The 13,350-nt window shown below is 54.1% G+C and overlaps 1 protein-coding gene across 1 annotated transcript; it reads left to right on the top strand.

Moving 5' to 3' along the window:
• Positions 1-491: 491 nt before the first annotated feature.
• Positions 492-12,884, top strand: LOC308417422 (short transient receptor potential channel 2; the record flags this gene model as incomplete). Its single annotated transcript, XM_080912733.1, has 13 exons — positions 492-506; positions 1,157-1,876; positions 3,450-3,662; positions 4,494-4,658; positions 5,109-5,283; positions 6,059-6,259; positions 6,685-6,847; positions 7,531-7,623; positions 10,426-10,618; positions 11,097-11,224; positions 11,326-11,404; positions 11,941-12,070; positions 12,493-12,884. 13 exons carry the CDS (start codon positions 492-494, stop codon positions 12,882-12,884), a joined length of 2,667 nt encoding a protein of 888 aa, XP_080768859.1.
• Positions 12,885-13,350: the final 466 nt, after the last annotated feature.

The following is a 13,350-nucleotide window of genomic DNA, read 5'->3' as shown; positions in this document are numbered from 1 at the left end:
ATCCTTCACAGTTTCTGTCCCAGGTGTAATCAGATGACAGCTCTGAAACTTTACACTTTACTTACCGTGGGTGTGAAATGGACCTTCAATAACACGAAGACCCCTCATCCTCCTGTTCATAGGGTTCTTAAAGGAGCCAGAGAGATTCCTCTCTAAGGAATAGATGGTTCTAGGCATGGCTGTAAGGGTTTGAGCAAATCTGAGATAGTTGGACCACAATGTCTCCCCAAGGTCCCCTGGAGCTGTGGTAGACCAATTCTGCTTTGAAGAATTATACACACTTCCCTTTTTCCCAGGAGAGGTCATCGTGTGGCACTGACACCCGTTCCCCTCATCCCCAAGGTACAGGGCAGGGAGAGAGCAGCTGGTCCTGATGAAGGGTGGGGCTCAGGGCGGAGCTGAGTGGGAATGAGAGGATGCTAGGCACAGTCAAGGGAGAGGCAGAGCGGAGTTCAAGCCTTCAGCCCCTGCCCACAGAGGTGGGTGCAGCCATGGACCCCCTTTCGGTAAGAGACCCTTGCTTCCCTCCCCTCCTCATCCTAGTCCCCAGGGGAATGCAGGGACAGCCTGCTGCTGGACAAGTATGGGATGCTACTGTCCTAGAAGAAAAGAGCAAAGGTCCGGGCCTGGTAGAAGAACAGATCCAAACAGTACCAAGGAGAGATGTTCTCCAAAGTAGAAGGCAGAGTGAGAGCGGCTAGTGGAAGGGAAACATCTTAAGGTCCTACTAGAATCCTCTACGTATAGAGAGAGTTTAGGGGAACCCCAAATTGAAGACCCTCTGTGTGGGCATGTCTGAACTTGTCCTTCAGGGAGATGAACAGCTAGCAGATGACATCAGCGAGCTGGGAAATGGATTCTTGTCAGATTCTGTGATTGAATATAGGTTAGGTGCCTAGTGTGACCTGACCACCTACTTCAATCACCTCTCTTCGGGGAACTAACACCGGGCCCTGGTATGTGGGATTTTTATAAGAATGGAAGTGAGCTGAGTAAACACTCCCCACACTAGCTTTTCCTACATGAATCTATGTAATAAAATGGTGAGCAGACAGTATGTGTTGCAGATCTGTGTCTGGGACGAGGAAGGCATAATAGCTGATTACAGAACGTAATCTTGGGAACTCAAGGGTGCTGTCCTCTCTTCTTCACCCAGCCACAGCCCAACTGGACTGAGATTGTAAACAAAAAGCTCAAATTCCCCCCAACACTCCTGCGTGCAATCCAGGAGGGCCAGCTGGGTCTCGTGCAGCAGCTGCTGGAATCGGGCTCCGATGCCTCGGGTGCAGGGCCGGGCGGTCCTCTGCGGAATGTGGAAGAGTCCGAGGACCGCTCCTGGAGGGAAGCCCTCAATCTGGCCATCCGCCTGGGCCACGAGGTCATCACTGATGTTCTGCTGGCCAATGTCAAGTTTGACTTCCGGCAGATCCACGAAGCCCTGCTAGTGGCTGTGGACACGAACCAGCCAGCCGTAGTGCGCCGCCTGCTGGCGCGGCTGGAACGGGAGAAAGGTCGGAAAGTAGACACCAAGTCTTTCTCTCTAGCCTTCTTTGACTCATCCATTGATGGCTCCCGCTTTGCCCCTGGTGTTACTCCACTCACGCTGGCCTGCCAGAAGGACCTGTATGAGATTGCCCAGCTCCTTATGGACCAGGGCCACACTATTGCTCGGCCCCACCCAGTTTCCTGCGCCTGCCTCGAGTGTAGCAATGCCCGCCGATATGACCTGCTGAAGTTCTCACTGTCCCGGATCAACACCTACCGGGGCATTGCAAGCCGGGCTCACCTCTCGCTGGCCAGTGAGGACGCCATGCTGGCGGCCTTTCAGCTCAGTCGGGAGCTCAGGCGCCTGGCGAGGAAGGAGCCTGAGTTTAAGGTTTGTTACCCCCGCTCTACTCCATCCTGCCCTCAGTGCCCCGTGTCTGATGTTGCACTGGGACAGGACTAATGACAGCCGCTCCAAGGACACTTGACTTATGCAAGGAGAACAGTTTCTACCTTAGGGTTCTCTAGATCTACTTAGGGGTACTTTAGATCCACTTAAAGGCATAGAATGAGGGGCTGGAGACGGCTCGGTTGGTAGAGACCTAGGCATGAGCTCCAGACTTTGATTCCCCAGAACTGCATGTGGTGGACCACACCGTAACCCCAGCACCTGGCAGAGACAGCATGATCAGAGTTCACGAGCATGTTTGTCAAGTTTTAGGCCAGCCTGGAATACATGAGACCTTACCTCAACAACCCTACCCACCAAAAAGTGTGAGGGCCTGGGATGGACCAAGGATATACATGGAGTACCTGGTCACGGCCTGGCATTGTACCATTCCTGTTTGTCCATCACTGGGTCCTAGGCATTCGCTGTGTGCCACGGCAGACTGTGTCCCCATCATCAAGTCTTATGAAAGCCTAGGACCAGATAAGAGCCAGGAGAATAAAAAGGTCCTCAGCAGGAAGGAGCAGTGCTTTCAAAGGACTTTCCCATCTTACACGGGCAGGGATTCTCATCCATACTTTACAGTAGAGAGACTGAAGTCTTAAAGAAAAAATGTTTCCTATCTGAAGGATAGTGCTAAGGGTAACCTTGGCCTTCAAAGACTGACTTAGAACCTCTCTGGAGAAAAAGCTCCAAATAAAACAGGATAGAGTGGAAAACACTGAAGCGCAGCCAAGAACTCTGCATTCTGCATCTCCTTAGACTGCTGCTCCTGGTTCCATATAAGGGAGAAAAAAGTAAACGAAATCAGCATGAATATAAGAGGCAGGGCAGTGAGGAGGCTCTGCAGGGAAAGCTGCTACTGCTGCTGCTCCTCCTGCTCCTCCTCCTCCTCCTCCTACTCCTCCTCCTCCTGCTGCTGCTCCTGCTGCTGCTCCTCCTCCTTCTGCTTCTCCTCCTGCTCCTCCTGCTCCTGCTCCTCCTCCTCCTCCTCCTCCTGCTCCTCCTCCTGCTCCTGCTGCTGCTGCTCCTCCTGCTCCTCCTCCTCCTGCTGCTCCTGCTCCTCCTGCTGCTACTGCTGCTGCTCCTCCTGCTCCTCCTCCTACTCCTCCTCCTCCTCCTCCTGCTGCTCCTCCTGTTCCTGCTCAGGACCCAAATAAAAGTGGAAAGAGAACCAGTTCTACAAAGTTGACCTGACCTGCACGTGTGTGCTATAGTATGTGTACCTGCACACATCACACATAATAGCAATGCTTAAAGTATAGGTGGTCGGAGTTATAGTGGGACAGGAGTCAGGAATTAGAAGAGGAAGATCCGAGGAGCAGGCAAACATGGTAGGTTTGGGTTGCAGTATCTTAGTGATGCAGTGGGGATAGCGTCAGATAAGTGAAGGCCACACAGGATTGGTGATGCAGGAGAATGGAATAGACCCAGTGATGTCAGAGCCGACCCTGGCCCACAGTTGGGGGAGGGGCAGGGACAGATTGGTCTGATGGCACACAACACTTTCTTACAGCCTCAGTACATTGCCCTGGAGTCTCTCTGCCAGGACTATGGCTTCGAGTTGCTGGGCATGTGCCGGAATCAGAGTGAGGTCACGGCAGTGCTCAATGACCTGGGAGAGGATAGTGAGACTGAGCCTGAGGCTGAGGGCCTGGGCCAGGCCTTCGAGGAGGGCATCCCCAACCTGGCAAGACTGCGGTTGGCTGTCAACTACAACCAGAAACAGGTCAGCTGGGCCCTTCCCTACCCTGGCAGCCTGTCCTGTCTCCTCTAAGGCATGTCCCGAGTCAGCCTTATCCCTTGACTTTCTCTATCATTGGGACCTTCTGAGACCTTGATTCTGACCCTTCCATATGAGCCCTTAACAGCAAGAGGGGGAGTCTCCCATTACCATCCTTGGAAAGCTTAGTCACTGCCTCGCCACCAGGATCTCACATTCAGGTCCCACACACACTTAGCTTTGCCTCTAGCCTAATGAAGAACTTTGACCCAGACTTCTCCTGTTAGACTGCAACACTCCACTCTATATAGTAAGGGGTTAAATGCCTGGTGATTTTCTCTTCTTCCCTGTCTCATTAGATGCCTTACCCAACAGCCAAGCTAAAGACAGGGCCCCTGTCCAGCCTCCCACAGCCGCTGACTCATCCCCATGCAGATAGCCTGACCTGCAAAGCTCTCCTGTGTGCCGTCTCCATTGGCCTGGCACTCATGACAGAAGACCCGTATTCCATGCCCCTTTCCTCAAGATCCTCCGTCCAGACTTCTATTACATATCCCTACCGAGGCAGAGAACACTGAGAGTTCTGAGACTGAGACCCCAAGTTCTACCCACTCCTGCCTGACTTCAAGAGTGCAGGGTGTGAAGAGACTCGGAAATCATACGGCCTACGGAAATCACTTGCCCATGGTCCCAAGGAAAGCCCCTCTCTTCTGGGTGGGCTGGCCTGAAAACAAAAGGGTGCCCTCAGCCTCTGTGGTAGGAAGTAGGGCTCTGCCTCCAACCAGCTCCTCTGACCAGCCCGGTGGCCATTTCTTCTCATAGCTCACCTCCACTTAGTTTGTAGCACACCCCATCTGCCAGCAAGTCCTGTCTTCCATCTGGTGCGGGAACCTGGCTGGCTGGCGCGGAAGCACCACCGTCTGGAAGCTCTTTGTCGCCTTCCTCATCTTCCTCACCATGCCCTTCCTCTGCATCGGCTACTGGCTGGCGCCCAAGTCCCGGGTACTGAGAATAAGATGACCAACACCTTAGTCTGTGATTTGGAAGCAAGCTCTCCGCTGGGAGTGTAGGGTGCATGGGAGGCAGGGACGGGCATTGCAAAAACTGCCAGAGTGTGTGGCAAGAGAAAGAGCAGGGAGGGTAGCTCAGGCTCCTGACGGGGCGACCCCGAGGAGCAGGTTTAGGGTAGTAGTGGTAGATCTTACCTTTCGATTCGGTTGAATACAAACTTTTCCTGAGAGATACACTCTTCCCCCCACCCAAAAAGATGGGTATGCAGTAATAACACCTCATTGTCGTGAAGGAGAGAACAATATAGAGGGCCTCGTGCACACATTCTTCTTAGCACATGCCTAGATGAGTGTGTGAACGGGGAAGTGCAGACTCACACGGGAGCCGAGTGGTCTAGAGGGCCTCTGTCGGCCATGCTTTCTTTACACCCTCCTCCCCCAGCTGGGCCGCCTGCTGAAGATTCCAGTGTTGAAGTTCCTGCTGCATTCTGCCTCCTATCTGTGGTTCCTTATCTTCTTGCTGGGAGAGTCTCTGGTCATGGAGACTCAGCTGAGCACCTTCAAAGGCCGCAGCCAGAGTGTCTGGGAGACTTCGCTACACATGATTTGGGTCACAGGTATGTATGAGACAGTCCTTTACTGTGGCTAGCTACCAAGATCCTCATGGCCAGGTCCGGCACCGGGCCCCAATAAAACTTGGCCATACTGAGCAGGCTAATCATTTAGACACCGTGAAAAGCAAGATCTTAAAACAGAGCTGTGGCACACAACTGTAACCCCCAGACTCAGGAAGCTAAGGCAAGAAAAGGTTAGCACATTCAAAGCCAACAAGGAACGCATAGCAAGACTGTCTCAAAGGGATGAATGGCTAAAGTGGCTCAGTGAACAAAAGCACTTGTTGCCAAGCCTGATGACCGGAGTTCAGTGCTTGAGATGAACCTGATGGAAAGGAAGAACCAACTCCCACAAGCTGTCCTCTGACCTCTACACACATGTGATGGCATGTTTGCAAGTGCCCATGCATTCGTGCATGTGTACACACACACACACCCCAAAGATAGATAAACACAATTTTAAATTTAAAAAATAAACAACAGAAGGGAGTTCTTAAATATTTTGCCTACTATGATTTGGTGGGGGTCAGGAAGAACAGTAAACCACCGCCACCCTTGCTTTCTGAGTATCACCTGCCTAGTTCCTTGCGCCAGACACGTCGATCATGAGACCAATCTGCAACAAGGAGAGGGGGGTCCTTATTTTTCCTCTGCACTTGGATGGATTAAATGTTTCAACTCCCCACTCCCGCAAAAGCCCTGCCACTGTAGCCTGGCTATGTCCTAGGAGGATGGGAGCTTGGCTTTCCCCTCTTGGAGCCCCTCTCTCCCCTTCCAGGCTTCCTGTGGTTTGAGTGTAAGGAGGTGTGGATCGAGGGCTTGCGAAGCTACCTCCTGGACTGGTGGAACTTCCTGGACGTGGTGATCCTGTCTCTGTACTTGGCATCCTTCGCACTGCGCCTCCTCCTGGCTGGACTTGCGTACGCGCACTGCCGTGACGCCTCAGACAGCAGTACCTGCCGCTACTTCACCACAGCTGGTGAGGAGCCTGCCCTCACCGCCTCTCCTTTGGACGGCATGAAAATACCCAGCCAAGCCACTTCCGCTAGGAAGAGTTTGTTTGGGATCGTTGCGTGAAGAGACGCAGTATATCCTGGTGAGGAAGATGTGCTGGATGCAGAGGCAGATGGTCGCAGTGTGTCCACAGTCAGGAAGCAGAGAGATGAACACTGGTACTCGGTGTTTTTCTCTCTGTGCTTTTGTTTATAGTCAGTCCAGGAACCCAGTCACATTCAGGGTCCTTCTCTCTGGAAACGCCTTAACAGGTTTATCTACAAGGGTGTCTCCTAGGTGATTCTAAATCAGTCCTGCTGCTGCTGAAGACTAAATCACAGTCCCTACGCCCACCCCTGAGTCCCAGGTGAGTCTTTGTCGGCTCTCAATGGCCGCCCTGTCTCCCCGCAGAGCGAAGTGAGTGGCGCACAGAGGACCCGCAGTTCCTGGCCGAGGTACTCTTTGCTGTCACCAGCATGCTCAGCTTCACCCGACTGGCCTATATTCTGCCGGCTCACGAATCGCTGGGCACTCTGCAGATCTCCATTGGGAAGATGATCGACGACATGATCCGGTGTGCTCTCTGCCTGCTCCTCCCCATAGGGTGCTCTCTGCCTGCTCCTCCCCATAGGGTGCTCTCTGCCTGCTCCTCCCCATAGGGTGCTCTCTGCCTGCTCCTCCCCCATAGGGTGCTCTCTGCCTGCTCCTCCCCATAGGGTGTTCTCTGCCTGCTCCTCCCCCATAGGGTGCTCTCTGCCTGCTCCTCCCCATAGGGTGTTCTCTGCCTGCTCCTCTCCATAGGGTGTTCTCTGCCTGCTCCTCCCCCATAGGGTGCTCTCTGCCTGCTCCTCCCCATAGGGTGCTCTCTGCCTGCTCCTCCCCCATAGGCTGTCTGTCCTCTGACATCCTCCGCTCTGCGGGGTGTTCTTGACCTGTGCATCCATCACAGGACAGTGAGCCCCAGCAGTCTCTGAACCCTGGGGTCTAGAGGAAGAATCGGTTTACAGTTCCCAGCCCAGTCACAATTACAAACCACCAATAGCAGAAACAGCCCTTGGTGTCCCAATTCTGGACAACTCTATGCCTCACTTTTTTTCCTCTTCTAGAAATTGAAATTTAAAAGGCAATTGATTAATTAATTAATTAATCAAAGAGCCAGAGAGGCCATCCCCTCCCCCTTCTCCAGTTCCTTTCCCCAGAGCCTGGCTTGTAGGGTGGAGACATGCTGTGACCCTTCCACATCCTACTCTCTGTCAGGTTCATGTTCATCCTCATGATCATCCTGACCGCCTTCCTCTGTGGCCTCAACAACATCTATGTTCCCTACCAGGAGACGGAGAAGCTAGGCAAGTAAGCTGGGGCTGGGGCTGGGGCTGGGGCTGGGGCTGGGGCTGGGGCCCGGGGCTGAGGCTGGGGCTGGGGCTGGGGCTGGGGCTGGGGCTGGGGCTGGGGCTGAGGCTGGGGCTGAGGCTGGGGCTGGGGCTGGGGCTGGGGCTGGGGCTGAGGCTGGGGCCCGGGGCTGGGGCTGGGGCTGGGGCTGGGGCTGGGGCTGAGGCTGAGGCTGGGGCTGGGGCTGGGGCTGAGGCTGAGGCTGAGGCTGAGGCTGGGGCCCGGGGCTGGGGCTGGGGCTGGGGCTGAGGCTGAGGCTGGGGCTGAGGCTGAGGCTGGGGCTGAGGCTGGGGCTGAGGCTGGGACTGGGGCTGAGGCTGGGGCTGAGGCTGGGGCTGGGGCTGGGGCTGAGGCTGAGACTGGGGCTGGGGCTGAGGCTGGGGCTGGGGCTGGGGCTGGGGCTGGGGCTGAGGCTGAGACTGGGGCTGGGGCTGAGGCTGGGGCTGGGGCTGGGGCTGGGGCTGAGGCTGGGGCTGGGGCTGAGGCTGGGGCTGGGGCTGGGGCTGGGGCTGGGGCTGGGGCTGGGGCTGAGGCTGAGGCTGGGGCTGAGGCTGGGGCCCCGAGCTGGGGCTGAGGCCAAGGCGGGCTGGGCATCGGGGAGGCCAATGCCTTTTGTCTTAGCCCTTACCTCTCTTACTAACCCAAGCCTTGTCGGTTCTCTCTGATACTAACTCATTCACTCGTTCATTCCCCTGTTTCCAACACTTCTGTTTGAAAAATGTCAGTCATTAAGTGAAAAAAGTCGCCAGCACCCACGCACGGCCTTCCCAAAGCTTCGCTGCTCACTGTTGTTTTGCTGCCTCTTGCTGGATCTGTTTCTTTTTCTGTCCCCCCACCCCCCTTGCAACACTTTTGTTTATCGTTTGTTTGAGACAGGGTCTCACTATGTAGCTATGGTTGTCTTGGAACTTGCAGTGAAAACCAGGGTGGCCTCAAACTCACAGAGATCTGCCTGCCTCTGCCTCCCCGGTGCTGACCAAAGGCATGTGCACCACCACACATTAGAGGAGGGTGTGGTCCTTGATGAAAAACACCTCTCCTTTGTAAAGGGCTAGAGAAGCCCTTTGCTAACAGAGAGGGATTCTGACCTAGACTAGTTTCCACCTGTACCCACTGGATTTAGCATCTGAAGATGATTTTGAGGGTGAGTAGGGTTTGAGATAGGCTCTCGAGGAACTCGGGGTAACCTTGGACTTGATGATCTTGAACTGGTCCTCCTGTGTCTACCCCAAGTGCTGGAATTACAGGCATGTACCGCCCTGCCCAGCCACAGATAATTTTACTGAAAAGGCTCCTATTTGTGGTCTTGAGACAGGGACTCTCCACATGTGTCAATTGCTTGACATTCATTATCTTGCGTCCTCCCAACAGAGTACTCGTTCCCAGCTCTGCATGGTAACGAATGCCTCTCGGTGTGGGAGGCAGAGGCTGGAGGATCAGAAGTTCAAGGTCATCCTAGGCTGTTTAACAAGTTCGAGGCTAGCTCAGGCTGTGTAAGAAAGAACTGATGAGGTGGCTCAGGAGGTAAAGGGGCTAGCCTCTGACCTCAGTGGGATTCCCAGGAACCACATGGTAAAAGGCAACTGACTCCTGCGAGTTCTCCGACCTCCACACCTGTGCTGTGGTATGTTGAGAAAACACATACATGCACGTGCACAGAGAATTAAGTAAAATAATAATAATAATAATAATAATATTAAGAAAATGTCAACAAACCTTAAAACGTTTTGGCTAGAGATCTCGGTGAGGAGAGTGGCAGGCATATGGCTCAGGGTAGCCAGGAATGTTGAAAGTTAGCAAGTAGAGGTCTAACAGATTGGGCCCAATTTAGGAAGATTTCCCTTGATGCTATGTGGAGGACTGAGAGACAAAAGCAGATGCCATTTACCCATGGCAGGCTAGTGCCAAGATGCAGGGAGTCAGTTGTCAGAGGACGGAGTAGGACAGTGAGCACCTGATGTGAGCATTCTGCTGGAGGCCACTGGGGAAGACAGATCAGGAAGGGCTTCCTGGAGGAGGCAGCAGTGGAGCCATCACCTCAGTGTTCTATAACACACATATTCTCCCACGCAGACCAGGAAATTCTCTTAGCTCGTCCTTGTGCCTTTCTCTTTTACCTCCCTTACAGTCACAGCAACCAACATGATCTTTTCAAATTTAATTCAGATGCTCCTCTCTGTCCGGAACTCTGTCTAGAGTTGGAAGGCCGCGGTAGAGTCTTTAGCGTTATCCTTCAAGGCCCTGTCTGTGTGGTCCACATCAGTCTCTCACAAGCCAGTCTCTCTCCTGAGCCCTCCCCAGGACACGCAGGCCCCGGGACAGGATCCCGGCCGCCTTGTACCTCACGGTGTTTTTAGCCCCGTGTTCAGTGACTAAGTAGAAAGGTGGAGGGGCTGGAGAGAGGCTCAGCAGCTAAGACCCTCACTGCTCTTTCAGAGGGCTCAGGTTTGGGTCCCAACACAGCCATCTGTAACTCCAATTCCAGGAGATCCAATGCTGCCTTCCCCCTCCCCAGGCTCCTGCACGCACATGGTGCCCTCCCCCACACACTCAGAACACACACCTATAGAATAAAGTTTTTAGATAAATAATAATGGTTGGTACTAAGAAACGCAAGTGTCTGTATTCACGAGGGTGACCCAAAAGGCTTCACGGACACACAACACCTCTGGCTGTGTCTTCAGAGTATGTCTGGGTAGAACCCAGGCCTCTCTCCCAACCCGATGCCCGGTTTCCTCTCCTTTGTTTGGCCCACCATGCCAGTTTCAACGAAACCTTCCAGTTTCTCTTCTGGACCATGTTCGGCATGGAAGAGCACTCAGTGGTGGACATGCCTCAGTTCCTGGTGCCCGAGTTCGTGGGCCGGGCCATGTACGGCATCTTTACCATCGTCATGGTGATTGTACTACTCAACATGCTCATTGCCATGATCACCAACTCCTTCCAGAAGATCGAGGTGTGTAACCCCGGCCGGGCTAGGTGAGGAGGGACAGGGCGCAAAGACCCTCGGGGTCCTGCTCTGCTCTCTCTTTTATTTTATGGCGTTGGACACATTCTCCTCTGTACAAGGGTCTCGGCACTGCTGTTGGTAGGGCCAGAGTCCAAGTCTAACGCTCCCTGCATTTTTCCTTGGTGGTGGCGGGGCGGCAGTATGGAGTATTGTATTGGAGTAAGGAGGGACGCGAGAAGGAAGCAGACAGGTTGGTGGTTCGGGCTAGAGAATAGACTGGGCACGGAGCAGCAACTGGAAGTTAGAGGGGAAAGAGAATGGAAAGGGGGAATGTGGGTGGTTGCTGGGGAGGAAACAAGAACAAGAGGGACATGGTTGGCACGCTGCAGAGGAGGAGAGGGGAAGACAAAAGAGATGTTGCCTGAGTGAGCAAAGCGGTAGTGCCGTATGGACCTGCCGTAGCCTCCTGCCTCTTGGTTCCCAGGATGATGCGGATGTGGAGTGGAAGTTTGCTCGCTCCAAACTCTACCTGTCCTACTTCCGAGAGGGTCTGACACTGCCTGTGCCCTTTAACATCCTGCCGTCCCCAAAGGCTACCTTCTACGTCCTCAGGTGACGGCCTCAGAGCTCTGGCCCCTGTACACCACCCAGCTCCTGCCCCATAAGCCCTGCCCGCCCCCGACTAACATCTTTTCACCACGGTAATCTCTCAGGAGAATTTTCCGGTTCATTTGCTGTGGCTCCTCCTGCTGCAAAGCCAAGAAGTCGGACTACCCGCCAATCCCGACCTTTGTGAGTACCTTTTCAGATGGTTGTTTCCTCACTGTATGACCTAAGCCATCAGCGTGTCCCCAGAGAGCCTGCGTCCAGTTCCCACTCTGCCTCCATTTCCATCCTCCTGCTTCTGGCTGGATCCTACACTTCTGGTCCCACATCCTGCAGCCTAAACATAATCCGTGCCACCTCCATCCCAAGCCCGGGTTCCAGACAGCAAGGCTGTAAGACATGCCTGGGTGCTCTAACAGCGCTGGGGCTCACCTACCTCCCACCATCTGCGCCCTAACTCAGCCTGTGAGAGCATGGACCATTGCTACCAGTTCTACAGGGGGTCCTTCCTTCCCATGCCACCCCCACCTCTGAGTCTCCAGCACACGCTATCCTCTTACAGTCTGCCTCCCTCAGTTGGCCCCCATCTGTCCTACAGGACTGCACTGTACCAGACAGGCCAGGGGACAGATAGCCTGCCTAGATTCTGCCTTTCTCCTTTACTCTTGGTCAAGGCAGTGATAGTAAGGAAGGTCGAGAATTCACTCTGCCTTCCATTGCAGACCAACCCTGGGGTAGGGGCGGAGCCTGGGGAAGGAGAACGGGTGTCCTACCGCCTTCGAGTCATCAAGGCTCTGGTGCAGCGCTACATAGAAACAGCGCGGCGTGAGTTCGAGGAGACCCGTCGGAAAGGTCAGTGGCTCACCTGTCATGCTCTCCCTTTGCTGTTCTTGGCTCACCTGGGAAGTGCCCACACCCAGACTCACCCTCCATACTCAGCTGCATTAGGATCCAGTCCCCTCCTTTCTGCCCTAGAAAGGCACAGCTTACCCATCTGGCTCCTTGACTCGGTTACTCTGTCTTTATCTGCATGTTGCTCAGTCTCCCAACTAGACGGGACTGCGGGCCTGCACTACCAACCCCGGCTAAGGCTTTTCCCCTTTGTTGCTGTCCTTCCATTAATGCTCACATTTACCTGAGCCCTCATTTCTTCCAGCCCTCCTTTAGAATGCAGACAGGGTGCCCCTGGGTTCCGTAGAATGGGGTGGGGATAGACAGACAGAAGAGGTACTGAGCAGGCTCCCCTCTGAAAGGCCTGCCCTGATTCATTTCAGACCTGGGCAACAGACTGACGGAGCTGACCAAGACGGTGTCTCGACTGCAAAGCGAGGTGGCCAGTGTGCAGAAGACTGTGGCGGCGGGAGGGGCACTGCGGCCTCCGGATGGTGCCAGCATCCTCAGTCGGTACATCACCCGGGTGCGCAACAGCTTCCAGAACCTGGGCCCCCCTACCCCTGACACCCCGGCAGAGCTGACTATGCCTGGGATCGTGGAGACTGAAGGCTCCTTAGATGTCCTTGATGCTGCCGGAGAGGCTGGGACTCCAGCTTCGGAAGAGTCTGGCTCCTCCTCCTCTGCCCATGTGCTGGTACACAGGGAACAAGAAGCAGAGGGAGGAGGGGACCTGCCCCTGGAGGAGGATCTGGAGACCAAGGGCGAGTCCTAAGGCAACAGAAGGGTCTCTTCTGTCACTAAGAGCAGCTGACTAGTTGGGTAGAGCCAGTGTCTCACAGTAGAAGACCTGTGGTGCTTTTCTTTTCTTTTCTTTTCTTTTCTTTTCTTTTTTTTTTTTTTTTTTTTTTTTTTTTTTTTTTTTTTTGCCTCAGTAAAATTTCTGGTGGTAGTCTTTGTCTCTTGATATCCTAAGATTCCTTCCTTTACTTCCCCTAAAATGGACACTGTGTGAGGAGAGAAGAAACAGCTTGCTTTGAGTTCTGGGGTTTAGAATCCTACTTTGGGACTCCTTAGATCTTTAGAGGAAAAAGTTCTGGCCTAGGAGCCTAAAGGACCAGGAGACAGGAGGCCAGGGAAGCAGGAGGTAGGCCTGAGAGTTGGGAGGCCTGGAGGTGGTGCCTGTTCTTGGCCTTGCATTTCTCATCAGGACTGGGTATCCCTCTGTCCCCTCCCTGCCT

This window comes from Micromys minutus (assembly GCF_963924665.1).
Source record: "Micromys minutus genome assembly, chromosome: 2".
In the NCBI taxonomy this organism is placed as follows: domain Eukaryota; kingdom Metazoa; phylum Chordata; class Mammalia; order Rodentia; family Muridae; genus Micromys; species Micromys minutus.
This window is presented reverse-complemented; position numbering and strand designations above follow the sequence as displayed.